A 25,036-nucleotide genomic window follows, 5' to 3' on the forward strand; every position below is an offset into this window, starting at 1 on the left:
CTGTCTGTCCTCGGAAGCGGCCTGCAGTAACTGGCTCCCCTTGGCTCTGCCCAGGCATCCTGTGCCCCGCCCGCACCCCAAGTAGTTGAAAGAAAGCGCTTGGGAGAAGAGAGCCAGGGAAAGCCCCCGAGGTGTCCCTCAACCCTGTGCCTGGGTGGCCGTGGAGAGTGAGGGCTGAATTCCTCCATGATTTGTCCCTTCTGCTTGCCCGCGCCCCTCCCCCCCCCCACGCCCCGTCTCCCTGCCTCGCCCCCCCCCCCACCCCGAAAATCAGGGGGAGAGATTTCTGAGCGCTGCCGGCCAGTGTCGCTTTGAGAAAGTTGCTTGGAGACTATTGCGTTAGGCGGGTTATAGCGGCCCGTGCGCAGTTCCACCGGCGTCAGAGCAGCGCTGGCCTTGCCGGACCGAGGTGACCTCCTCCCCCCTCGCCACCCCGCTCCTCCTCCTCCTCCTCCTCCTTTATTTTTACACGGCGTCTCGCTTCCTCTCTCCCCTCCTCCCTCCTCCGCCTCTTCCTCCCGCTCTGCCTCCTGCAGCGCCCAGCCCGCTCCCCGCCGGGCCAGCCGCGCGCACCGCGGAGAGTTTGCCGACGCCCCGGCCCCGGCCGCCGAGTCCCGAAGGCACGACGCCCGCCCGCGCGGGAGCCGCGGAGGAAACCCGAGCCCGAGGGCGGGCCGAGGACCCGCGCAAAGTTAGGCTCCGGCGCCGCCGCCCGGCGCTCCCGCCCGCGGCTCCCGGAGGAACCGGTCTCCCCGCGGCTCAGCCCGCGCGGCCACGTGAGCGCCCGCCGAGCGCGCCGGGAGGAGCGGCGGGACCCATGCCCGCGGCCCACCTGATGGAGAGCCTGCAGCCGCCCGCGCTGCAGGTGCCCGCGCCCCGGGGCGCGCCCGAGGGCAGCGCCGTCTGGTCCAGCGCGTCCACCCCCTCGCTCCGCCGCCGGCGCTTCAGGCTGCGCCGCGCGAGGAACGTGCTGGAGCGGAGCCTGGAGGCCGGGCTGGCGCGGGAGCTGCCCCTGCCCCTGCCCGGCGGCGGGGCCCCCGGCAAGGAGCTCCTGCAGCTGCCGGCCATCGAGATCACGCCCTCCAGCGACGAGGACACCCCGTGGTCCAACTGCTCCACACCCAGCGCGTCCCCGCGCCGCAAGCGCTCCCTCCTCCGCAAGTGGCTGCGGCTTCGGGAGCGGAAGGAGTGCGGCGAGAGCAGGTACGTCCCGGTCGCCGCCTTCCTTCCCCGCCCGCCCCCCCCCCCCCGCGCCTCCCCCCCCCCCCGGGGCCCGGGCACCCCGCGGGAACTTAGGGGGAATCAGAAGCCCTCACCCCACGGAGCTCGGGGAACCAGGCGCCGGGCACCGGGCTGGCGGCACTTTGGCTGCCATTCTTGCCAGCGACCATCTCCGGGGCCCAGGGCGGGCGATGGCTGTAGTGCCTGCCACCTGTCTGTCTGTCTGTCTGTCTACCTGACACATTGGCGAGGGCTTCAGGCTTCCTCATCTCCTTTGATCCTGACAGCAGAACGAATAACACAAACCACAGCAGGTGACACTCATGCTTCCCGTCGTGCGCCGACATCATGGTGAGCAGCCACCCTCTCGCTGTAGTCCTCACAGCCTGTTATCCCATTGCACGGATGGATGGAGGCAGCAGAGGCGGGAGGCTTCCCGTGGCTTCCCCCCAGACTTGTGTTTCTCCTATGTGCTCCGCTCCCACTTTAATTTTTATTTAGTTAGGCAGCGGCAGGGTGCCTTTCTTGGGTCTTCAGACCTCTAGGCCTGCTCCATGCCACGGTGGTGTGTGCCCGGGTCAGGGTGGCATCTGAGTGGTCGGGAGTTCGCTTCCCTGCACAGAGAGTCGGTGTGGAAAGCACAGACCAGCTCTACCCACCGCCCCAGGACCTCCCCCGCTCACTTCCAGACTCTGGGCCCGTCCAGCGGGGCTGTGCCCTGGTGTGGAGTAACTGAGCAACGGCCCACCTTCCCCGGGACTCCTCCTCCCGTCGGATCGGTTTCCTTCATTTCGGCTCAGAGCACTTCCTGCGTGTTCCTGTGAGCTCACGGTGGCGGCTCCAGGAGGGAGTGGGGGAGGGCTGGGTAGAATGAGGGGATGTGGAAGTGGAGAGCTGCGAGGAGCCTTGGGTGAGAAATTAAGACATGTGAGTTCCACCGCGTGGAGGAGAGGGAGCCATGTGAGCCATGTGGTACTGATTGTACAAGAAAAGACGGGAGACAGAAAGGACGAAACTCAAACCACACGTACAGATGGGCCGCAGGACACGTAGGGAAAGGACGAGGGGGGCCTGTCAGCAGGAACGGGGGGCAGTCAGGACAGAGGGGTAAGGGCGGGTGAGCCAAGAAGGCGGAAAGGATGAACAGTAAGATGGCAGTAAGTACTTACCTATCAACAAGGGACTTAAAAGCTGAAAGACACAATCAAGCAGGACAGAAACAGACTCCTCCATGCAGAGAACATTCTGGGTGGCCAGATGGGAGGGGGAGGAGAGAATGTGTGAAAAAGGTGAAGGGATTAAGAAGCACAAATGGATGGTCACAGGCTTGTCCTGGAGATGTAAGTGCAGCACAGGGAATATGGTCCCTAACACTCCAATAGCTATGAATGGTGTCCGATGGGCCCGAGGTTTATGGGATGTCCCCTACAGCAGTGGTTCTCAACCTCGGCTGCGCATTAGAATCACCTGGGAATCTTTTTAAAATCCTCATGTCTGGGCCTCCTCCTCCGGAAATTCTGTTTCTTTGTTACTAATGTTGTGGCCCCACCCCATAACAAAGAAGCAGAATTTCCGGAGGATGAGGCCCAGAAATCAGGATTTTCAAAAGATTCCCAGGTGATTCTCATGTGCAGTCGAGGTTGAGAACCACTGACTTAGTAAGTTATATTCTGCCCAATCCCTGGGGTGTACGCCTGAAACTAATACAATATTGTATGTGAACTATAATTAAAAAATTAAAAATGATTTAAATAAAAAGTTAGTACTAAAAAAAAAAAGAGAGAGAGAGCAGGGCGAGCCATGTGTCGTGGAGGGGACATTGAGAACCAGCAGGTCACGTGGGAGGAGCATGCGAAGCGGCCAGGGTCTCTCCCCCGGCGCCGTGCTGGCGGTGGTGGTCCCCCAGATGCAGATGGAGAGCTCGGTTCGGGCTTTCTGTGGACCTGGGGCACCCGCCCTCTCTGTCTGGAACTGCACACCCGTGTCTTTCCCACAGAGCACTCTTGGTGGGAACTAATCTTGAACTAAAATAGTTCATATGGTTTGCCAACTCTCTTAAAATGTGAGAGACCCTAAAAGAGACCCTGTTTTGGTCTTGAGATTTGGCCCCAGAGGCTGAGGACAAAATGTGGGGAAGGAGTCCTGCGCTGCCGGCCAGGGCGGGGGTTGGGGGGTGGGGGTGGGGGGTTGGTTAGATGTGAGGAAGGCGTCCCTGGTTTTGAGAATTGTCAGAATTCAGTATAATCTTCATGTTTGTTGGCGTAGGGAAGGGTTTAAGGCAGTTCTTTTAAATGGTGGCTGTCGTAGGAGAATGTACACAGTTTGTACAAAACGGCAGACTCTGGTTTCAAACCAAATTTGTCCACCTTAAATCTCTACTCTTAACCACTATTATACGGCCTCCTATTGGCCTTTATCTAGATGGTGGTTAAAACAAAACCCTATCTGTTTTACAAACTTATTTTTTACTGATTTGAGAGAGAGAGACCTTGGTTGGTGCCTCCCGGAGGCTCTCTGAAGGGGGGCTTGAACCTGCAGCCTTTTGGCTGTACAGGACGATGCGCCCAACACCCGAGCCAGTGGCCGGGGCAGAACCCATCGTTCTTAGTCCTTGGGAATGGAAGGCTTCTTGGAAAGAAAAGCAATGGAGTGTGCATGCCCCGCAAGACTCCCGGAGGAGGAGGTGGTGTTCAGAAGCAAAGGAACACACAGAGTATTGGTCTCCGAGTCAGGAGACCGAGGGTTCAACTTCAGTTCCATCGTTTATTAGCTGTGAGGCTCGGGGACCTCGCTTGAAGGTGGTTTCAGCTTCTCCGGCTGTGGGAGGGCTATCTGTCGGCTCACGGGAGGGTTCAGAGTAAAACACGTGAACATGCTTTGTAAACTTGCCTCTGTGCAGGGTGAAGGAGGCTTGTCATGTCTGTGAGTACCTCCCATGGAGTGGCGTGTGCTGAGAGCGGGCGGCTGTGTCCTCTCCATGCCTGCAGCCACACCTGAGATCCTTGCGCATCCTCACAGGATGAGGGGGAGTAAGCATGCCCGCCCAGCCTGGCATCTGCCCTCTTCACGTCCCCACCCCAAGGCCCCCTCCACACACAGAGAGGAGCCTGTTAGGTCTGCCGCGCTGTTTTCTCTGACCTGGGGGGAGGCCAGGGCCCCAGAGGGCCACCGCTTGTGGGTTTTAACTGCTAAATTGAACATAAAAGAGGGTCAGGAGACCCCTCTCTCCTCCCTAACCCTCAGAAGAAAGGAGTGGAGAAAATGGTAATGTGTTTGCACGGTTTGGGGGTCCAAGGATCCAGGAGTTAGCACTGAAACGCTCCCAGTCCCATCAGGTCTGGTCATCTCCGCCCCTGCACTGTCGGCACTGCACTTGGCCTTCTTGTGACCCGGGGATGTTTGCTGGTGAGTAGAGAGTAACGAGCGACTGAGCGATTCCTTGCTCTGTAGTGTCTGGAATGGAATTCTCTTTGTTCATGGGTCAGGGGACATTTCCTTGAGGAGATGAGTCCAGAGCTGAGGTGTTTGGTTTTTTCCCCCCTTTATTGAGACATAATTTACATACCGTGCAATTCACTCCTTTTTACAGTATACAACTCAGTGGGTTTTAGTAAACGCACAGATATGTGCAGCTATCACCACAGTGAACCTAGAACATCCCCTTACCTCACAGACAGGCCTGTGCCCTTTAGATGTTCCCCTATCTCCCGGTTCCTCATCCCCCCGTCCCTAGGCACCCGGGAATCTCCTGTCTGTGGAGGCTGAGTTTTGAATGGGGACCAAAAGCCTCTTGGTGACAGCCGTTTGGGTGTTTTGGCTTCAAGATGGGGATGGGTGACAGTGTGGTCTTGCTCAGGGATGTGGAAAGTGAGGGTGGGGAGGTGAAGGGCTGGCAGGCCAGGAATTATGCGGAGTTTGAATTTCCATCGGTCAGTCAGACAACAGAGGCGCCCGAGCTTCTGCGGGCTGGGTGCTCACACACGCGTTCAGCTCGCGGGGACCCTGTGGGCTCTGGGACCCGGGAGACACAAGGCCCGAGTGGAATTTGAAGCAACTGATCTTGCTGTTCTGTGTGAACTGGGCGGCGAGTGGAGGCCACAGCTGTGCCCTGGGACTGTGTGCCGCCGTGGCATGCGATGGCTCCGTGTCTGCTGGCCGGGCCCCTGAGCCCTGCAGGTGCCGCCGAGGTGGTGAGGCCAGCCTGGGAGTGAGCGCTGTGCCCTCGGGGGCCTGTGGCTGGCAGCAAGGACCGTGCTGAGGATCAGAGCTCCTCTGACTGTGGCAGGGTCGGAAGTGAGGTGGAGCCTCGTCTTCCAGGATGGCATCTGCCACCCTCTGCAGGGGAGGGGCGCTGAGCAGGGGTGAGGACGTGGGAGTGGGTGCTGATGCGGGCACCCAGGAGCGCTGCTCTGCTTCCCTCTCCCCAGCACCCACTGTCGGTCCCCATTGCCACCGTCTCCCTGTGGCGGTTCTGTCCCCGCTTCGTGTAACCTGTCACACCTGCTCACAGTCCAGCAGGCCGGCAGCTGGAGGGCCTTGTCACCCCGGAGCCTCGGCTCAGGCTCAGCTACACCGCCGACCTCAGGGGGCGCCTCTTAGTGATTCTGCCCATCCTGGCGGCCAGGCTACCTGCCTGGTGCCGGCCTCGCTGGAGGGGGGAATTGCAGGTAATGAACACACGTCGTTGGCAAATCTATCTCGGTTCTCCTCTCCTTCCTCTTACCTGCAGAGCACGTCTTGCTTCCGGTTTCAGCTCAGTTTCCAGGGGAGGGGGGACCCCGTGCTCTGCCCCTCAGCCATGTGCCTGCCTGCCGTGCATGAGAAGCACAGGGAGGGTGGGAGAGAAGAAACCTAACCTAACACAACTGCTAAGGGAACCAGCAATTTGCACACAGATGAGTAATTAATCGGGGCCGGATAAGGTTCAACTAGCAAAATCCCCACCAGACCCGGATTCCTTGAGGGCGGGGACTGTGCCTCACTTTGTGCCAAGTTTTCTGCTAAGCTCCCTAAATACACAATCACGCTTAACCCCCCCCCCTCCCCGCCCCCCGGTGGGTTTTAGGGCCGAGGATCCTGAAGTTCAGGGATAACTTGCTCCTGGCTGAACTCACAGCAGCAAGAACGAGATGTGAGCCAGACGCCGTACCATCCCCAGGGCCTGGCCCTGGGCCGGTGTTTGCTCACCTGCAGGTGGAGGAGGTTCTGCAGGAAGGTGGAGCGGGGTCAGAGGGCAGGGCGGTCGCTGAGGGGAAGCGTGGAGGGTCCTGGCCACGCACAGCGCTGGAGGCGGAGCCACCGGCCTGGGCGACTGGTCCTTGGGGTGCAGCTGCCCTCTGGCTGGAGGGTGGACACAGAGACGCCGAGGCAGGCCCTGTGGGCTCCTTCTCCCTGGCAAGGTCCCTCCCTGGCGTTGGTATTGAGCGTTTCCATGGTGGCCGTGCACTCGGGGTGCCAATTACATGTCAGGCAAGAGACGAGACGGGCGCTCCTGGGGCGCGTGAACAGGTGACAATGCTGCCTGCGCGGCCACTTTCTCCCGGGTGTTATCTGTGCGCCGGTTGCTGTGATGGTCGCAGATAATTGCTTCTGGGCAGCTCTGAAGTTCTCATTAAGGCGGCTGAGCGGCTGGGCCGCTGGAGGGGAGCTTCCTTCCTGACCCCAGTGCTCACCCCGGCCCGGCCTGCGAGAGCGGAGCCGAGAGCCGGGTGGCTGCCGGTGCTGTGCGCAGGGGGCTCTTCCTGAGCCCGAGCCCCGCCCTGTGGTGACTCGCCAAGGGGCTGCCTGCCCTCCTGCTGTGCAGGCAGATACAGCTTTTAGACATCTTGGAGGGTCTGTGCCTTCAGAGCCCGAGGCACGTGCGTCTCAGATGGGGAAGCGTCCGTTGGGTGCACAAGCGAAAACCAAGTGAGCTTCAGGTGGGAGGAGGGAGGCCGAGGGAGATGCTTCCAGCTGGCGAAAGGGACATCGGGCAGTGGGCTGGCGCCCCATCTGCCACTGCGGGCGGCCGTGTGCCACCCCTACGGTAGTCCTGCTGTCAGATATTCTGTTTTCAGACCGTGTGTCTGGATTTGCGATCAGATAGCACAGTGCGGAGCCATCACCAGCTGAGCCACAGCCAGGACCACTGAGGAAGGGGGGAGGCGGGACCCACAGCCTTCACCGGGGCCCTGCACGGTGCTTTGGGCAAATGAGGCGACCTTTGTCCCTGTTCTGATTGGACGAGATAAAGAATGAAAACGATTAGCTCCATCGTGGAGGCACAGCTGGGTCAGGGCCTGGAGCAGAGGCCTCTCTCACAGTCCGGGCCAGTTTCTAACCAGCACGTCCCTGGAGGCTTCCGTTCCTCTGAGGGCCTCCCCGTGTCCGCACAGCTACGCGGCTGCTCCCAGCTGGTGCCTCTTGCCTCCAGTCTGACCACAGAGGTTTCCTCTTGCTGCTTCTGGTTAGCAAGTTCAGTCGGGAAATGAGGGGGCTGAGTAAAGAGACAAACAAAACACAACACAACACAACACCACACAACACAACACAACACCAAACAACAAGGAACAACCCACCTGGTTTTTCCCTTTTCTTTTGCAACCATGGAAACGGCCTCTGCCTGGGGCTGGCTTGGGGATGGGTTTGGTGGTAGCCCTGCAAAATGTGCCCCAGCCATTAGGAAAATACTGAACGACGTGGACGGCTCGGTAGTGACACCGTTTTCAGTCTCCCCCAGGGTCTGCCAGCTCGTTGTCTTATATAACTAAGTAAATTTTTGTTATAAAAGACAGTGAATATTGTGTGTGTAATAAAATAGCGAGTTAATATACAATTTTTGGATAGTAGGGAAGAGGAAAATAGTCGATCATTTCATCATGCTAACCCAACTGCCTGTTCGGTGTTACTCTCTCCCTGTGATTTGTTCTCACTCAGATTTCCTTCCTTCCTTCCTTCCTTCCTTCCTTCCTTCCTTCCTGTTAATCCTCACCTGAGGATATTTTCCCATTGATTTTTAGAGAGTGGGAGAGAGAGGGAAAGACAGAGAGAAACATCCATGTGAGAGAAACACATTGACTGGCTGCCTCCTGCACACGCCCCGACCAGGGCCCGGGCCGAGGAGGAGCCTGCAACCCCGGCACGTGCCCTCGACTGGAATCGAACCTGGGACCCTTTGGTCCGTAGGCCGACACTCTGTCCACTGAGCCCAACCGGCCCGGCTCAGATTTTCTTTTTAACGGAGGGACTTCTTTTCTTCTTCGTCAGCTGGTGCCTGCAGAAGGTCAGGGCGGGCACAGGCCCATGGGGTGGGAGTGGCAGGTCTGGAGTGAGGAGAAAGGAGTTTCTGAAGCTCTGCGTGTGGCGGCGCCAGGAGATGGAGATGCTTCCCAGCGTGGGGAGCCCCTCCGCACAGCCGGTGCCACGCAGCCTCGGCCTCGCGCTCCCCGTGCCCAGGCCTGTCCTGACCCCGGCACCCTGCTCGGTCCGACGGGCCTGCGTTCCCAGCTGGGCCAGGACGCTCCGAAGCTCCTGGCCTTCCTGCCGGTTCTCGGGGCTGGGCGGCGTGGCCGCAGGGAAGCCCACTCTGAACGGGGCTGCTCCGAGCGCCGTTGCCCTGGGCGTGGGGACAGCAGGTGCTGCCGCTGTGTCTGTAACGAGCCACACGGTGCGGGCCTGTGACCATTTCCGTTAAAAACAAACAAAAAACACACAAACTCCCGGGAAAGACGATCGCGCCACCTGCCTTGATTACTTCCTCATGTCTTGAAGCCGTGCTGCTGAGAAAGCCCTGCCTGGGATCTAACTGAATCCTGAACCCCCCATGGAGCAGTTCACACTCCGCGTCTTTGGTGTCGTCCTCAGTGTGGCTGAGAGGGCATTTGCTCGCTGTCCTTTGGGGATATTCCTTAGCAGACGCGGGATCGGTACCTTGGGCTGTTCCTTCTGGATTCTGAGGGAAGCCCTGGCTTCCTCCTGCCCACACGGACTTCCCTGCTTTTCCAGTGGGGACCGTGCAGCCCTGTGGGCTTCCTGGAGGAGTCGGCAGCCACACACGGAAGACGGAGCGAATCTTCGAGGTGAGCAGATAGGAACTGGCCTGCCCATTCAGACAGGTCTCAGGGGGCCTCTCCCTCTCGCATGTCTTCCTGCTGGAATCGCTGCCCAGAACGCCTGCGTCGGCGACATGCCTCTCTTTAGCCTCAGAGAGAGCGGCTGGTGGTGCTGGCTTGGGAGCCGCCCTTCTCATGGCGCACAGCACGGACGGTCCTTCCGGGGCCGGGTCCGGGGCCGGGGCCGGACTCGCAGGCGGAGGGGCGCACAGCTGTGGGGCAGGTCAGCGTGTAGAAGGTAACTGGTAGAATGTGGAATCCGGGCTGAAGCAAAAAAAGTGGGTCTGAGGGAAAGGCCTGCTGGGAGGGAGGGGAGCAGGGTGCTCGGACCCGCCGCCTGTCCCACCCTCAGCTGCCCCGTCAGTCCCGACGGCCCGGCTCTGCGTCTCAGGGAGCCTGCTCTTCACGGTGGTGGGGTCTGTGCGCTCACGTCAGCTCTGAGCAAACAGGAGTCCCAGCCCGTGACACTGGTCAGTGGCAGGAATGCTCTAGAATACAGGTCTCCCACAGCCCCACTCCGCCCAGCCCACCCCATGTCCCGGGAGCTCCCCTTTGCCCAGGATGGAGCCATATCTTCATCAGTGCAGCAGAAAACCCAGGCAGCCGCGCTGCCTTCGAGGGCAGGCCGGGAACGGGTTCCCGGGCCAGCTGTCCTCGCCCGACCCGGGGCCTGCGGCCGCGCGGGCGGAGGCTGGCTCTGCCCCTCACTGTTCCCCGTGTCCTGCGCAGCTTACCCAACCTCTCTGGGCCTGGGCCCCTTCCTCTTTTCTTAAGTGGAGAGCACACACTTCATCTTGTAAGACAGAAGGAAGTAGATGGACTTGGAGAAGTGTGTTACTAAACAATCAAGTGAGACTTTGGGGGTCTGTGAGGCCTCTGGGTGCCGGCTGGACCAGTGGCTTATGGTTTCTGTAGTCATTTGTGAGATCTGGTGATGGGTGCGGAGACGAGGTTTGATCACTGTGGCTGCTCCTGCCCGTCTTTTCAATATCGGGGTGCTTTAGTTTCTCACCCCAGGCCTTTGATTTCTCCTGCTCCCCCCTCCTTCCCACTCCCTCCCTCTCCCCCTAAACCCACATACTCCCCTTAAGGGCCATTCTGTCCACTCTCCTGGCTTGGATCATTCCTATATGATGCTGACTTTCACGTGTACCTCGGACTCATCTCTGTTCTGAGCCCGAGGCTCATCCATCCACCTGGCGAATGGACATTTCCATGGGAATGTTCTTCAAACCTCAGCTTGTCCATCCCGGACTGAACCCATCGTCTTCCCTCCAGACCAGTCCCTCCCACTCTGTTCCCTGCATTGAATTAGGGACCCTTCAGTGTCGCGAGGCTTCCTGCCTCGGGAGGGAGTGTTCTTCTCGTCTGTCCCATCTCCAGGCCGTGCGCAGGCTGGGGTGTGGCTCGGGCGTCCTCCTGTCCGGCTCTGACTGCCTCGCAGCCCTGCCCCTGGGTCTGAGCCCAGGCAGCGCTCTCCAGGGCCCCCTGCTGCTCCCTCCTGTTCACCTACCGCCAAAGCTCCCTTTCAGTGCCGTCCCTTCCTGGGTCTTCATAGCCATGTTCCTCCGTAGAGAATGAACCCCACTCTGTGACACGGACCCCGTGTGCCCCCGCAGCCCTCCTCCTCCTCGGATCTGAGCTTCCTTAGCCTGTCCCCAGGACTCGGGCACTGACTGCATTCGTGTCCCTACCCTGAGTGCTCGGTTGCCTGTGCCCTTCCGGCTGGAGAGGTGTGAGGGCAGTCGCTGTTTGCACTGTTTGTTTTACTTGGTGCCTGCCAAGCTCCGTGTGGAGCGCAGCAGGAGTTCAGTAAATATGTATGTAGGGAATGAACAAATAGTCAAACGCATAGAGGACTGTAAGGAAATTTGATTTTTATGAAATCCTATTAGAAATCGTTTTGCAAAGCCAGACGTCCTGTAGAAGCTGAGCGATCGCCACCTCGTCACACGCCGCTTGTGTGAGCCTGGCTTGTTGGTAGCGGGTTGTTAGTCTGTTGCTGGTTTCCTTTATGTTTTTTCCTTTATGCCGCCCGTGTCTTCCGCGAGACTAAAATTGCCCAGTGACCTAAGATGCTGGTCTCCTATGGGTGGTCTCTGTGTGAGAGTCGGACTTGGCGTGTTCGGTGGAGAGGGTTCATCTGTCCCGAAACAAGGCCTCCGACGGCAAGACCACATTGGGAGCGGCTCTGTGGCTGGTGGTCAGCGGGGGAGGCGGGTGGGGGGAGGTGGGGGTACAGTCTGCACATAGTGCTTCGCCTTTTCCCGCGTCTGAGAAACATGTCACTTGGGCACATCACATCGCTGAAAGGGACTTGGTTTGTTTTCTACACTTGGAAATGGGGAGCTGTAAAATCATGTCTTGCACCTGATTTGAAGAAGCGATGGATGGAGGAGGCGCTGGGGGCGGGGCCGCTGAGTCCTCCCATGAGGGTGGGCCTTCATGTGCTCAGGGTGGGCTTGCGGACGCAGACGTGGCTGCTGCTCTGACCTGGCCCAGGACCCGGGAGGCGCGGGTATTCGCTGCTCTCGCTGCAGCTGTCGGAGCCAGAGCAGCTGTTCTGGGGTTTGGCTCTGTCCTCCTCTTCTAGGGGAAGCCAAGGGCCAAAGGGTCGCCAACAGGAATGCTCTGTGTGCAGTGTACTGACAGCCCAGGAAGCCAGCTCAGCGCCCCTTACTGAGCCCCGCAGCCTGGGAGCCCGGGCGGAGGAGCAGAGGGGAGAGGGGACACTGACGCTGGCCGCGGGACTGGCAGGAGGCAGAGAGGCGTCCGCACGGACAGATGGAAGCAGCTTATCATGGCCTCTCCATTCAGTAGCACTCGATCCTTTTCCAAGTGACCTACAGGCCTGGGCACAGAGTGTCATCATTCCTTGTGTTTGCCCAGCACTTACTACGATGCCTGGCACCGGGGCCTTCCCGTCCCGAGCCTGTGGCCTGACAAGCCAGGCCTTCGTGTGTTCCCGCAGCCTGTGGGGCCGGGGCAATGAGCCTGCCCACGGACACTGGCGGAAATTGACGTGAAACATGCCCGCATTCACGCACCTCAGGAGTGCCGCTGGGTCCTGTCATCGGCGTGCAGACCCTTTTCTGCACTGCACAGACCGTGGAACCGCCTGACGCTGCGGGAGGTTTCTGGGCATGTGCTCGGAGGGCCTCTGCTCCCGATGGGTTTCCTTTCATTGATTTCTTGTCCATTCCTTTGCTCAACAACAAATTGTTCTTATTACATCAGCATCTATTAGGCAGTCAATGCCAGTCACACAAATACATGTGAGGTTCTACAAGTGACAAGTGGCCGAGGGGAACGCAGCGTGGTGTCCCCGGAAGGCCGCCCTCGGCGCAGGGGCTGGACATCTGCCCTCGGGGAGCAGAGCCGTTTCCGCTCAACATATGGCCTCGCCCGCTTGTTCCCCAGAGCAGGTGGCGGCGGGCAGCGCTGGCTGGGAGGCCCGCCCTGGCCTGGCCTCCCCGGCCTTTGCTTCTCTCGTTTCTGTCAGACGAAGGACCATTGAACTTCCCTTTGGGTTTTCCAGTGGGAAGAAAAGTTGTTTTTACTAGCACTGTTCATGCTAAGGATTCAAAATTGAGGCACTTTGGGGTTATTGTCTGTGCTTCTGACCTTGTTTCTCGCAGCCACGGAGGACGAGGGCCTTGGAGCTCCTGCCCCCAGCGGCCTGCTGGGCTGAGGCCCCCGTGGGGGACGGTGCTGCTGGGAAACGATTGAGGGTCACTGTCTGTTGTAATCAGCTCAGCAGGGCGCTTGGAGGGGGGTAGGAAGCAGCTGGCACCATGCAGACAACTCCAAACACACTGGGTCAGGGTAAGGGGATAGGTACTGAGAATGAATGAATGGGTCGTTTAAAATAAACGTTGCATGTTTAACATATATTTAATATAGAGAGATTACACGTGTGTGTGTGTGTGTGTGTGTGTGTGTGTGTGTGTGTGTACATATTTAACCCTAGGGCAGCTGAGGTGCTCTTTGGCTATGGGATGAACTATTATTAGCAAGGAATTTGACTTTGCCTCTTGAATATGGTATTTGTCCTGATGTCAGCGCTTGGGTTAGATCCATCTGCCTCGGGGAGACCAAGACTCGGTCGGCCCGGTGCCAGGCGAGGACGGGGCGGAGGATGGAGTGTCGAAGCCACGCGTGGCCACTGATTGTGAGTGTGAGAATGAGTCAGGGCAGCTGAGGATCGATAGTGTTTCTGCCTCTTCCAAGGTTGTCTGCCTTTGAACAGTGCCACTGAGAACAGCCGCTGCCCTGCTCCTCACCGTGGAGATGGCTGCCCAGTGGCTGCAGGTGCCCTCATTGAGGAGCGATTTCCAGCCGCCGTCCTGGGTCCTGGCGTGGAATTCCCGCAGAGCTGGCCCCTGCCCCCAGCCGCTCCGCACCTCTCTCCTCCATAGACAGGAGCGAGAGCATGTGAGGTCATGACGGCGAGGCAGCTCTCCAGCCTGAGGCACCGAGGCACTCGCAGCTGGTTCTGCCTTTCCTGTAGGTTCGGGGAAGGAGGCCTTTCACGTGCTGGCTTAGGGCCCACCTCGTGGGGTCGGAGGACAGGTGCTGGGCTGTGGCTGCTCGTCAGGCGGCACCTGTGCTGAGTGGTTTGGGGCGGGCGGGCCGGGAAAGCGTGGCGGCCCCGAGGGCGGCGGGCATCCTGTACCGCCTGGGGGAGGCCTCGGGAACCTCAGCAGCAGGTTGGCAGAGTGCTTGGCGGGGTCACTGTGGCACTGGAAGCGGAGGAAGCCATCAGGCGGATGCACCCGGGTGCTGCCTCGGCCCCGCAGCGCTGTTTCTCCAGGCCCCGCGGGGCCCTCTCTGAGTGGGTGAATGACCAAAGTATTTGGTTAGGACTGTTTTTATTTCTTCTCACTGCAAAAACAAATAAAACACAGTTTTACCATAAACCAGTTTTTCCCTGGGCTACGGGAGTTGGGGGGATGGGGCTAGACCTAAGGCAGGACTCGGGGGAGGCAGGAAGGACTCTGGGAAACAGCATAGCTTGCAGGGTCCTGGAGGCCCGGTGCTGCCACTCCCTTCATCTGTCTGCAGGATTTCTGCCACCCCTCCCAGGTATCTGCCCCTCCCAGGTGTCCACCCCCTGCCAGGTGTCCACCCCTCCCAGGTGTCCAGCCCCTCCCAGGTGTCCACCCCATGCCAGGTATCCACCCCCTCCCAGGTGTCCACCCCCTGCCAGGTGTCCACCCCCTCCCAGGTGTCCAGCCCCTCCCAGGTATCTGCCCCTCCCAGGTGTCCACACACTGCCAGGTGTCCAGCCCCTGCCAGGTGTCCAGCCCCTCCCAGGTGTCCATCCCCTCCCAGGTATCCACCCCCTCCCAGGTGTCCACCCCCTGCCAGGTGTCCACCCCCTGCCAGGTGTCCAACCCTCCCAGGTGTCCACCCCCTGCCAGGTGTCCACCCCTCCCAGGTGTCCACCCCCTCCCAGGTGTCCACCCCCTCCCAGGTATCCACCCCTCCCAGGTATCCACCCCCGCCAGGTGTCCACCCCCTCCCAGGTGTCCACCCCCTGCCAGGTGACCACCCCCGCCAGGTGTCTACCCCCTCCCTGGTGTCCAGCCCCTCCCAGGTGTCCACCCCCTTCCAGGTGTCCACCCCCTCCCAGGTGTCCACCCTCTGCCAGGTGTCCACCCCCTCCCAGGTGTCCACCCCCTTCCAGGTGTCCACCCCCTCCCAAGTGCCCACCCCCTGCCAGGTGTCCACCCCCTCCCAGGTGTCCACCCTCTGCCAGGTGTCCAGCCCCTCCCTGGTGTCCAGCCCCTCCCAGGTGTCCACACCCTGCCAGGTGTCCACCCCCTCCCAGGTGTCCACCACCTCCCAGGTGTCCACCCCCTGCCAGGTGTCCAGCCCTCCCAGGTGTCCACCCCCTGCCAGGTGTCCACCCCCTGCCAGGTGTCCACCCCTCCCAGGTGTCCACCCCTGCCAGGTGTCCACCCCCTCCCAGGTGTCCACCCCCTGCCAGGTATCCACCCCCGCCAGGTGTCCACCTCCTCCCAGGTGTCCACCCCCTGCCAGGTGTCCACCCCTGCCAGGTGTCCACCCCCTCCCAGGTGTCCACCCCCTCCCAGGTGTCCACCCCCTCCCAGGTATCCACCCCCTGCCAGGTGTCCAGCCCCTCCCTGGTGTCCAGCCCCTCCCAGGTGTCCACCCCCTTCCAGGTGTCCACCCCCTCCCAGGTGTCCACCCCCTGCCAGGTGTCCACCCCCTCCCAGGTGTCCACCCTCTGCCAGGTGTCCAGCCCCTCCCTGGTGTCCAGCCCTGCCAGGTGTCCACCCCTGCCAGGCACACTGGCCTCTCCTGCCCTGGGTGCCCCTGCCCTGGCCCAGGGGCACATGCCAGGCTTTCTGTGTCCTCCTTTCCCTTCAGCACCCCTGCACTTCCCGCTTTAGGGGTTTGGTCTGTGTTAATGGGAGGGGAGCAGACAGGTGCTGACACATTATCAGCAGGGAAACCAGTCATAGCACATCTGCACTTACTCTGGAGTTTGATCTTCAATCGGATGTAAGATAGATTCCTGGGTTCTAAAGTGTTCTTACAGGGACTCACCCGTTGTTTCTAGGAATGGCTAACTGGGTTCTAAAGTGTTCTTACAGGAACTCGCCCGTTGTTTCTAGGAATGGCTGACTCAGTCTCCTCCAGGTTGGCTCCTGAACCGAGCGACTTCCGCCGGAGCTGGCAGGGGAGCCCAGTGACCTGCCCTGTGGTGGTTTCATAAGCCGTTTCTGCCAAGAGGCCCTTGGGCACCCGTGTTGCTGATCTGCACTGGCCTGCCTCTGAGTCCGCCCATGCCTAAGGGAGGGCGCTGGCCTCTTTGGTCACCAAAGCCTCTTCCTCGGGCGTCAGGCCAGCTGGTCACTGGCCTCCTGGCATCTCCCTCGGCCGGGCTCCAGCTGCAGGCCCCCTGCCTATCCCGGCGCGCTGCTCTGTCTCCTTGGCTTGCCGAGGGCCCCTCACCAGCTGGTGTTGGGCAGCTGGACTCTGAGGCACGGGCTGCTTTTTCAGATGGTCAGAGACTTGTTTATTTCACGGTGTCACACGTGGCTGGTGGCCGTTCTTTGCAAACTGCCCCAGCTCAGACCAGCGCCTGCTGACTGGTCAGGGCAGACTCTGGTGCCTTTTTGGCCAGGGTTTGGCTGCATTGGGCTTCCCAGGTGCCAAGGGCTGCCTCCCGGGGTGGAGAGGAGAGGCGATTCAGCAGAACCACTTCAAACTCTGCCCAGCCCCTGCCACTGACTCAGCCTCCCTTAGTCTTATCACTGAGGTCACTCCCACCCCCCTCCCCCTTCCCAGCTCCCAGCCAATGCTGCGGCAGCTTTGTCAGTGAAAGAACAGAATTCAGGGCAGAGAACCCGGATTAAAATTCTCATCCTTTGGCTCACCAACAAGTCGCTCTTACACATGTCACGTGTCCCCTTGAGCCTTTATTTTTGTCATCTTTGCAGTGGGGATCAGAATATATACACATGTGTGTGTGTTTAAATGTATGTGCATATCTATATATACAAAAGGCTAAGTGTCTGTCCGACCGGTAGCTATGATATGCACTGGCCACCAGGGGGAAGGTGCTCAATGCAGGAGCTGCCATGACACACACTGGCCATTTACAAATAATGTCACCAGGGACCTGGTGCCGACAAACCAACACTTGGCTTCCCCAAGTGGGACACAGGCCCCACCACCACCCCCGAGTGACACCCCACCAAATCGCAGCCAACGCTGCCAAAAGCAAAATGCAGCCCACAGCCCAGCCCAGCCCAAATCGCTGTGGGTGCTGGGTAATGACGTCACATAGCAACGCCCAGCTTCCTCTCCCTAGCAACGAGCCTCCTTGCAGTTTCTTCAGCCCAGGAATAGGACTTGCTTTACAGCCAGGTGCAGACATTTCACACTGTAACCAAATGTCTGTGAAGCATTTTCCCCGTGCCTCATTTGATCCTCACAGAAGTCCTGGAGTAGGTAGATAGGAGACTCAGTGGAATCCTATTTTCTTTTCATTAGCCGGAAAATGGAGATTTAGAAAGCTTAGAAACTTGACCGACTGAAAAGCAGTAAGAAATGGTGGACCTTGAAAATGACTTCAGGTTTTCTCCCTGAGCAGAATACAGTCAAACACGGCTGCAGCTAAATATTTTACCCTTTATTCTCCCTGCGTGATCTACAGTAATAATCTGCTTCGTGCTGACATTTACTGCTGTGTTGCTGACCATTACCTGAATGAGAAGTTGGGGTGCTTCACTGGCCCGGAAAAGGTTTAGCTACATCAGAAAGCAGGTCTAATGAAGCAAGTTTATTCTCTGTCTATAAAAGGCTAAGTTGACTTGCACGTGTGTGATACATATGAAGCTCTCACTGGCGCCAATCGCACGCGTGTGTTTCCATCTGTCATTGTCGATCGTGAATTTGGTTGACACTTCTATTATAGAGAAAGGGCGAATAGCGATATTAAAGTATTTCTTCTAGTTAATTTCCTTTCAATGTGCACGAACCCGTGTACCAGGCCACTGGTGTGTATATAATCTGCTTTCTGGCCGTGGAAGGATCAGGTGGAAGGAAGTTCACGGAGCCCTTTGTGGCTGGGAAGCGCTGTTGAGCTGTGAAGGGCTCCTCTTCGAGTTCAGCAGAACACATTAGCGTGCAGTATCTTGAAAACACGGAGAAAGCAGCCACTGTGTGCATGAGAGGAGGTTTCTCTGATGTCGCCAATGTGCCGGGAAGGCTTGGGCAGAGCCGCCATTGTCACTGTGACCCGCTCAGGCTCCGGTCTGTCCTGGCTCAAAGGGAGCCGAGCTGCGGGCGGAGGAGAATCAGGGAGAACCCCTGAATCAGGTCATGAGTGCGTCAGAGGGAGACAGCGGGCTCTGGGTGGCACGGGGCTCTGGCGGCTTGCGGGGAAGGTGCCGTTATTGAGGTGGGGGCTGTGGGGTCACAGACAGGCGTGCAGGGCGGAGGGGACAGCCTGCGCCGCGCTGGACGGGCACAGCCGCTCCGTGTACCCGGCTTAGCCGGCTCGCAGAGGAAGTGGAAGGGGAAGCTGCTGCCTGTGGTGGGCCTGGTGTGTGAGGCAAAGGTCTCTGGGCTGTCATTTCTGAGAAAGCCATCAAACTTTCACCCAGGAAGCGCGTGGCGCTGTTTTAGACGATGGTGGGTGGTGAGTAGGCGGTGCAGGCCTGTCCGCGTGCCGGCCGGCGGCCTCTCCCCTGTGCACAGCGCTGCCCAGCTGTGCTGTCAGGCGCATCGTGTAGGCGGTGGGAGTGCTCACACCCGGATTCAGCAAGTGATATAAGGCAGCCCCTCCCCCCCGAGCTGGCGTTAGGATGTGTCAGCACAGTTAGGACTGTTGCACGGGCTAGCACTTCAGTAGTTAGCGAACTGGCTGTGTGTTAAAAACCCTTCAGATCCCACCCCAGACCCCCTGGATCAGAATCTAGGGCAAGTGAGGAGCAGGGGCCTGTTCATAAATAAGCAAGTGTCCGGGCGATCGCTAGGCGGCCAGTCTGACCCTGGCCTCTGGGTTGGGCGAAGGCTGCTAGAAGGGCACTTCAGAGGAGGAGCGTGGGACTGAGGCACGGGTGGGGCGGGGCGGGGAGAGCGAGCTCCCACAGCCCTTCCTGAGTTTCCTGGTTGGACAGCTAAGCAGGTGGTTGGCGGTGCAGGTAGCGGACGAGGAGGGCAGGCTATTTGGTAGACGAGATGGGAGTGGGGAGCGGGGGGAGTTTTCGACGTGAGGAGCCTGAGGAGGCCGGGTTTGGGCGATCCTGGAAGCAGCTGGATTCGGGGGGCCTGGCGCTGTTGGGGCAGTCGGAGCTGCGGCGGAGGTTTGGGGTCAGCGAGCCCTGGTCTGGGTGAGGCTGTGGGGACGGTGCTGAGAAGAGAAGGGGACTGTGGTCGGAGCTCTGGGAACAGCCTTCCAGGGGTCGGAGAACAAGGGGCGCCGAGAAGAGGCGCAGCAAGGGGCAGTTTGTGTGTATCCGTCTACGTGCGTGCTTCCTCGGAAGGGGGTCCTTACGGGCGTCCAGAGTCCCAACACTGAGCAGAAGCCACACGTGCGTTTTCTGTACGAGGACGACGTGAAGCACTGCGGGTATGGCTTGACTTCTGTCATCCGGCGTGGTGAGGGCGCCACCTGGCATCTCTCCCTTCCTCCCTTCCTCCCTCCCTCACAGGGACATCATGTTTACAGGTAGAAGAACTACTAGAGAAATGTTAATGAGTTGAAAGATATTTAACTGGAACCTGAATCATCGAATCTGACCAGCTATGCACCTTGCAGGTTCCCACGGAGCTATGAGCAGGACGTCCTGCTAACTTTGTAGACAGGTGGTCAGTTTACACCGGAGTGCGCTATTCCCTGAGCGGCTTTTGAAAGCGTTCAGGTATGTTGTGTGAGGAGCTGGCAGTCCTGGGCGGCGCCCCAAATCACATCTGTTTACTTACCTGCTATTATTAGACTTTCCCGAGCTTGCCAGATGGCAAACAGAAGCGATTCTCTTTGTTCTCTGCTTCTTCGCTGCTGCCTTTCTCCCCGCAAACACCTTTCTGCTGACACTGACGGGACAGGCCAGAGTCATTCACAGGGCGGGTGACTCCGCCCACAAACCAGCTCTCCCTTCTGGGGGTGACAGGGTGACTGGCCCTACGTTTCCGGCCACATGGTCTCCACATTTTACTACGAGGGTCTCTTCTGTTACCTTCCTCCTAAGCATTCAACGTTGTAAAATCCTGACGTGCCAAACTGTGAACACGGAGAGCGTTTGCGGTGTGCCGGCCAGGCCCAGGCGCTTCCTGTGGGGGGGTTCTGCCATCTCTGGTCCCCACTGAGCCCCTTACAGCCGGTGATATACCCACATCTGACACTTGGAAACGTTAGCTGTTTTGCCCGTTGTCACCCTAAGTAAGTGGCAGAGTCAGGACTAGAACTTGTGTCTTTCTGACTCCAAATTCTGAGCTCAGAGCCTGTGAGTGCTCACCACGCAGTCCCGAACAGGTGGTGCTCCATCCCTTCCCTCCCTCGGGGAGAGGCTAAGAGGGTGAGTGACCCGCCGAGGTGCCAGGCCCGTGAGAACCGGCGGGGGGACCTAGGCGTGTGTCTCCGTGCTAGTTCTGTGGCATCCGCTGCCTAAAATACCTTATTTCCTCATTTTTAATCATCAAAGTCCCATCAATCAAAGCGGCTCTGAGCCGTTTGAAGCTTCCGGTTAGCATGAGGTTAGCTGCCAGCTGTGGGCAAACTACGACCCGCGGGCCAGATCCGGCCCGTTTGAAATGAATAAAACTAAAAAAAAAAAAAAAAAAAAAGACCGTACCCTTTTATGTAATGATGTTTACTTTGAATTTATATTAGTTCACACAAACACTCCATCCATGCTTTTGTTCCGGCCCTCCGGTCCAGTTTAAGAACCCATTGTGGCCCTCGAGTCAGGAAGTTTGCCCACCCCTGGGCTAGCAGGAGGCAGTTGGTGCTAGCAGACCAGGCTGCTGTGACTTAGCCAAAGCATGAGGCGCCACGTGACCTGCACAGCCTCCGCGTGGGGGAGTGCAGTCGCCACTGGGCTCTGGAGTACTGAGTTCCAGTCTGCACGCCCGGAGCTGCTGGGCCCGCCCGTCCAGGCCCCTTCGCGTCCGTGGGAGGAAGAGCTCTTGCTGGTGGGGAGCACTGGCTTGGAGCAGGTGCCACGTTCTCTCCGGAGCAGCGACACCGCCTCCGCGGGCACCAGGACGCCTTCCTGAGCCTTCGCAAGGGTCCTAGCCCTGGTGGGGGGTGGGGGGGGGGAGGAGGGGAGGCCCGAGGACCGGGGTTACGCAGCCCGACCGCCCAGTCCTGGCGCCTGGGGCTCTGCCCTTGGAGGTGAGCCTGGGCTCAGGCAGCGGGTTCTGCCCTTCCCCCCCAGCGTGGCCGTTACCGTGGCCTGGGCCGCACGCCCAGCCCTGGCTGCTGGTGAAGACCAAGACCGGCATCCCGGCTCCTTCCCTTCAGCTCCTCTCCCTCAGGAACGTTCCGGAATGTAAGGAGGCGCTTCCCCGCCCGCCCGTGGAACACAGCGCCGTGTTCCCGAATTTATGGCGCCAGGACTTTGGATCTGAAGCCTGAAGCGGGACGGGCTTGGGTCGCCGCCGTCCTCTCTGGCCGCCCGGGGGACGCCGCGTGCTCGCGAAGCCCCTTCCCCGCGGGGCTAGGCCAGCGTCCGGCCGCCTGGCGCCCGGGCCGAGTCCTTCCAGGTTCTGGTTCAGAGTGTGTTTCGGGGTTCCCAGCGGACACTCCCACTCAGTGCCCGCGGCACCGCCTCCGCGCTCCTCGGCCTCATAAGCCGTCGAGCCAGACGGACCGTCTCGCCGAGGCCGGCTGGGACGTGGCCCTGGCGCCGGCACCGCATCCTCCCCTGCAGGCCGGTGGGTGCCTTGTCATGACCCGGCGGACATGCAGGTTCGCTTAGGGCGCGAGGAGCTGCCTGTGTCCGGGTGTCACTGTAACTGTCGCTGTAACTCAGGCTCTAGTGAAACGGACGTCGGCTCCCCGTTCTGACAGGACTGCCCACGTGTAGGCGCTTATGTGAGAGGGCGAGGCAGGGTCTGAGCCTCTGAAGTTCTGCTGAGCGAGGAGATCGCGTGGGACTGCGTGGAGCGTGGGTGGCAGCCACTCCCTGTCGGCAGCTGGGTTCCAACCTGGGAGGAGCGAGGCCCGGTCCCTCCTGAGCTCCTCACGCCCACCTCAGCCCAGGGCCGGGACACGGCAGCTCCTGGGAACGGCCTGCCTCCTCTCCTCGCTCTGCTTGCTCTGTTCAGGGTCCGTGCACACACTCCTTGCTGAGACAGTCACCCTCCCAGAGGGGAGCGCTCTTTCTGGTCCTGTGGCTCTGTAGCCGCCAGCATTGACCTCTAAGAGCCAGCGTCTCCCCGACACTGCTCTGACGCTCCGATCCTAACGCCTCGAGCGCAGGGTCCTCCTCAGATCGGAGTCTTCCTCCCCAGGACCCGCAGGGCAGTGCCTGCAGGGCCCGCGTTCCTGTGCGGGTGGTGCGTTCCGCTGTTCATCTTCCGCACGCGGTCAGGCTTTATCCTCACGGCAGCTTCCAGGTAGGAACGGGCATGAGCTGACTCCCTTGTGCAGGTGAGGAAACGACGCCAAATAATTCGCTCCGGGTCGTGTAACCGGGAGGCCGCGTGCTCCAGGCCCAGGCTCGCCTCTGTGTGGACGCTGCCCTTGCTGCGCGCAGGCAGTGGGCGCCAGGGAAACGACCGTGGAAGGCACGCGGGGTGATGGTTTGCGTTACTTTGAACCCGTGGCCGCTGAAGGGGATGCACTGTTGCCTTGTCTCTACCACCTGAGCTGTTTTCTAAGCGGCGGGAAGGCCAGGAGCCCGTGCAGAGGCTGCGTCTTGGTTTTTTTGGTTCCGGAAGAGCTGGGTGGCTCCTTGAGGTTCTGGTTTGGACGGCGGCAGTGCCATCTAGTGGGACCCTGTGCTCATGTCAGTTCAGAATTCTGTTTCTGAAGCCCTGGAACATGGCCATGGAGTTCTGGGATCCCTGTATTGGCTGAGCTTCAGGTTCGAGGGCCAGAGAGAGAGGGTAGGAGCCCGTTGTCATCGGGTGAAGTCAGGTTTGACCGCCGGGAGGAGGCCACGTGCTGATCCGGCCGCATGGGGGGGGGCAGCCCTGCCGGCCGGCTCCAGGCACCTCCCCCTGCCTCTCCCGCCTGCAGGGCAGTCTGACCGCTGCTCCTCCCTGCCGCTCACTCTGGGGCGGTGTCTGCTTTGAGGTGAGTCCCTGTCCTTTGGGCTGCAGAGCCGCACGCCCCACGCTGCAGGAGCGGGTGCTTGATGCGTGCAGCAGGCCAGTCCGGGCCGGGAGACCCTGGGGCCGCAGCACCGGGTATAACTGCGTCACAGGAGGTGCCAGTCCGTGAGGCCCGGCGAAGGGGGACGGTGAGCAGCCACTTCCCCGGAACAAGCGGCAGGAGGTGCTTCGTGGAGAGGAAGTGGGAGAAGGCGTGTGCGCAGCTCCTGCCCAGCCACTGCGGGCTTCGTGGATGGCGCGGTTCTGGTGTCCGTGTTTGGAAATTTGATGTAAATTGCTTCTAAGCTCATTTACTTCTTGCTGGGAGGACAGAACATAAGTGCGTGGTTATAGCTGCGCCCACAAAAAGCCGTGTGCTCTGTGACTGAGCGAGCACGGGCCCTGGGCAGGCCTCCCCCGCAGCCCCGCTCAGGCTCCGTCCCCAGGATCGTCTCAGGAATGGTCTCAGAGCCAGTGAGGCCAGCACGCTCAGTGAGCCCAAAGCTCCTTGAACCCAGTGCTCCCAGTGCGTCCAGTGCTCCCAGTGCGTCCAGTGCTCCCAGTGCGTCCAGTGAGCCCAGTGCTCCCAATGTGCCCAGCGAGCGCAGTGAGCCCAGTGAGCCCAGTGCTCCCAGTGAGCCCAGTGAACCCAGTGAGCCCAGTGCTCCCAGTGTGCCCAGTGAGCCCAGTGTGCCCAGTGAGCCCAGTGAACCCAGTGAGCCCAGTGCTCCCAGTGTGCCCAGTGAGCCCAGTGTGCCCAGTGAGCCCAGTGAACCCAGTGAGCCCAGTGCTCCCAGTGTGCCCAGTGAGCCCAGTGTGCCCAGTGAACCCAGTGTGCCCAGCGAGCGCAGTGAGCCCAGTGCTCCCAGTGTGCCCAGCGAGCACAGTGAGCCCAGTGAGCCCAGTGCTCCCAGTGAGCCCAGTGAACCCAGTGAGCCCAGTGCGTCCAGTGAGCCCAGTGCTCCCAGTGTGCCCAGCGAGCCCAGTGTGCCCAGTGAACCCAGTGTGCCCAGTGAGCCCAGTGAGTCCAGTGCTCCCAGTGTGCCCAGCGAGCCCAGTGTGCCCAGTGAGCCCAGTGAACCCAGTGAGCCCAGTGAGCCCAGTGAGCCCAGTGCTCCCAGTGTGCCCAGCGAGCCCAGTGTGCCCAGTGAGCCCAGTGCTCCCAGTGCGCCCAGTGAGCCCAGTGCTCCCAATGTGCCCAGCAAGCGCAGTGAGCCCAGTGAGCCCAGTGCTCCCAGTGAGCCCAGTGAACCCAGTGAGCCCAGTGCTCCCAGTGTGCCCAGCGAGCCCAGTGTGCCCAGTGAACCCAGTGTGCCCAGCGAGCACAGTGAGCCCAGTGCTCCCAGTGTGCCCAGCGAGCCCAGTGTGCCCAGTGAACCCAGTGTGCCCAGTGAGCCCAGTGAACCCAGTGCTCCCAGTGTGCCCAGCGAGCCCAGTGTGCCCAGTGAACCCAGTGAGCCCAGCGAGCGCAGTGAGCCCAGTGCTCCCAGTGCGTCCAGTGAGCCCAGTGCGCCCAGTGCTCCCAGTGTGTCCAGTGAGCCCAGTGCACCCAGTGCGCCCAGCGAGCGCAGTGAACCCAGTGCTCCCAGTGTGTCCAGTGAGCCCAATGTGCCCAGTGAACCCAGTGCTCCCAGTGTGTCCAGTGAGCCCAGTGTGCCCAGCGAGCCCAGTGCACCCAGTGCGCCCAGCGAGCGCAGTGAACCCAGTGCTCCCAGTGTGCCCAGTGAGCCCAGTGCTCCCAGTGTGCCCAGTGAGCCCAGTGTGCCCAGTGCTCCCAGTGAGCCCAGTGTGCCCAGTGCTCCCAGTGAGCACAGTGAACCCAGTGCTCCCAGTGTGCCCAGTGAGCCCAGTGCTCCCAGTGTGCCCAGTGAGCCCAGTGCTCCCAGTGAACCCAGTGAGCCCAGTGCTCCCAGTGCGCCCAGTGT

General features: G+C 60.2%; 1 protein-coding gene across 1 annotated transcript in view; it reads left to right on the forward strand.

Annotated features, from left to right (window-relative positions):
* Window positions 1–817: 817 nt before the first annotated feature.
* GRAMD1B (GRAM domain containing 1B) overlaps window positions 818–25,036 on the forward strand; it is a gene marked incomplete at its 5' end in the record, with an annotated part of 171,027 nt that continues 146,808 nt past the window's right edge. Inside the window, one exon of the mRNA XM_081113628.1 lies at window positions 818–1,203. Coding sequence (XP_080969754.1) covers window positions 818–1,203 — 386 coding nt within the window. The remainder of the gene's footprint in view (window positions 1,204–25,036) is intronic.

Source organism: Myotis nattereri (assembly GCF_964212035.1).
Source record: "Myotis nattereri genome assembly, chromosome: 19".
Lineage (NCBI taxonomy): Eukaryota > Metazoa > Chordata > Mammalia > Chiroptera > Vespertilionidae > Myotis > Myotis nattereri.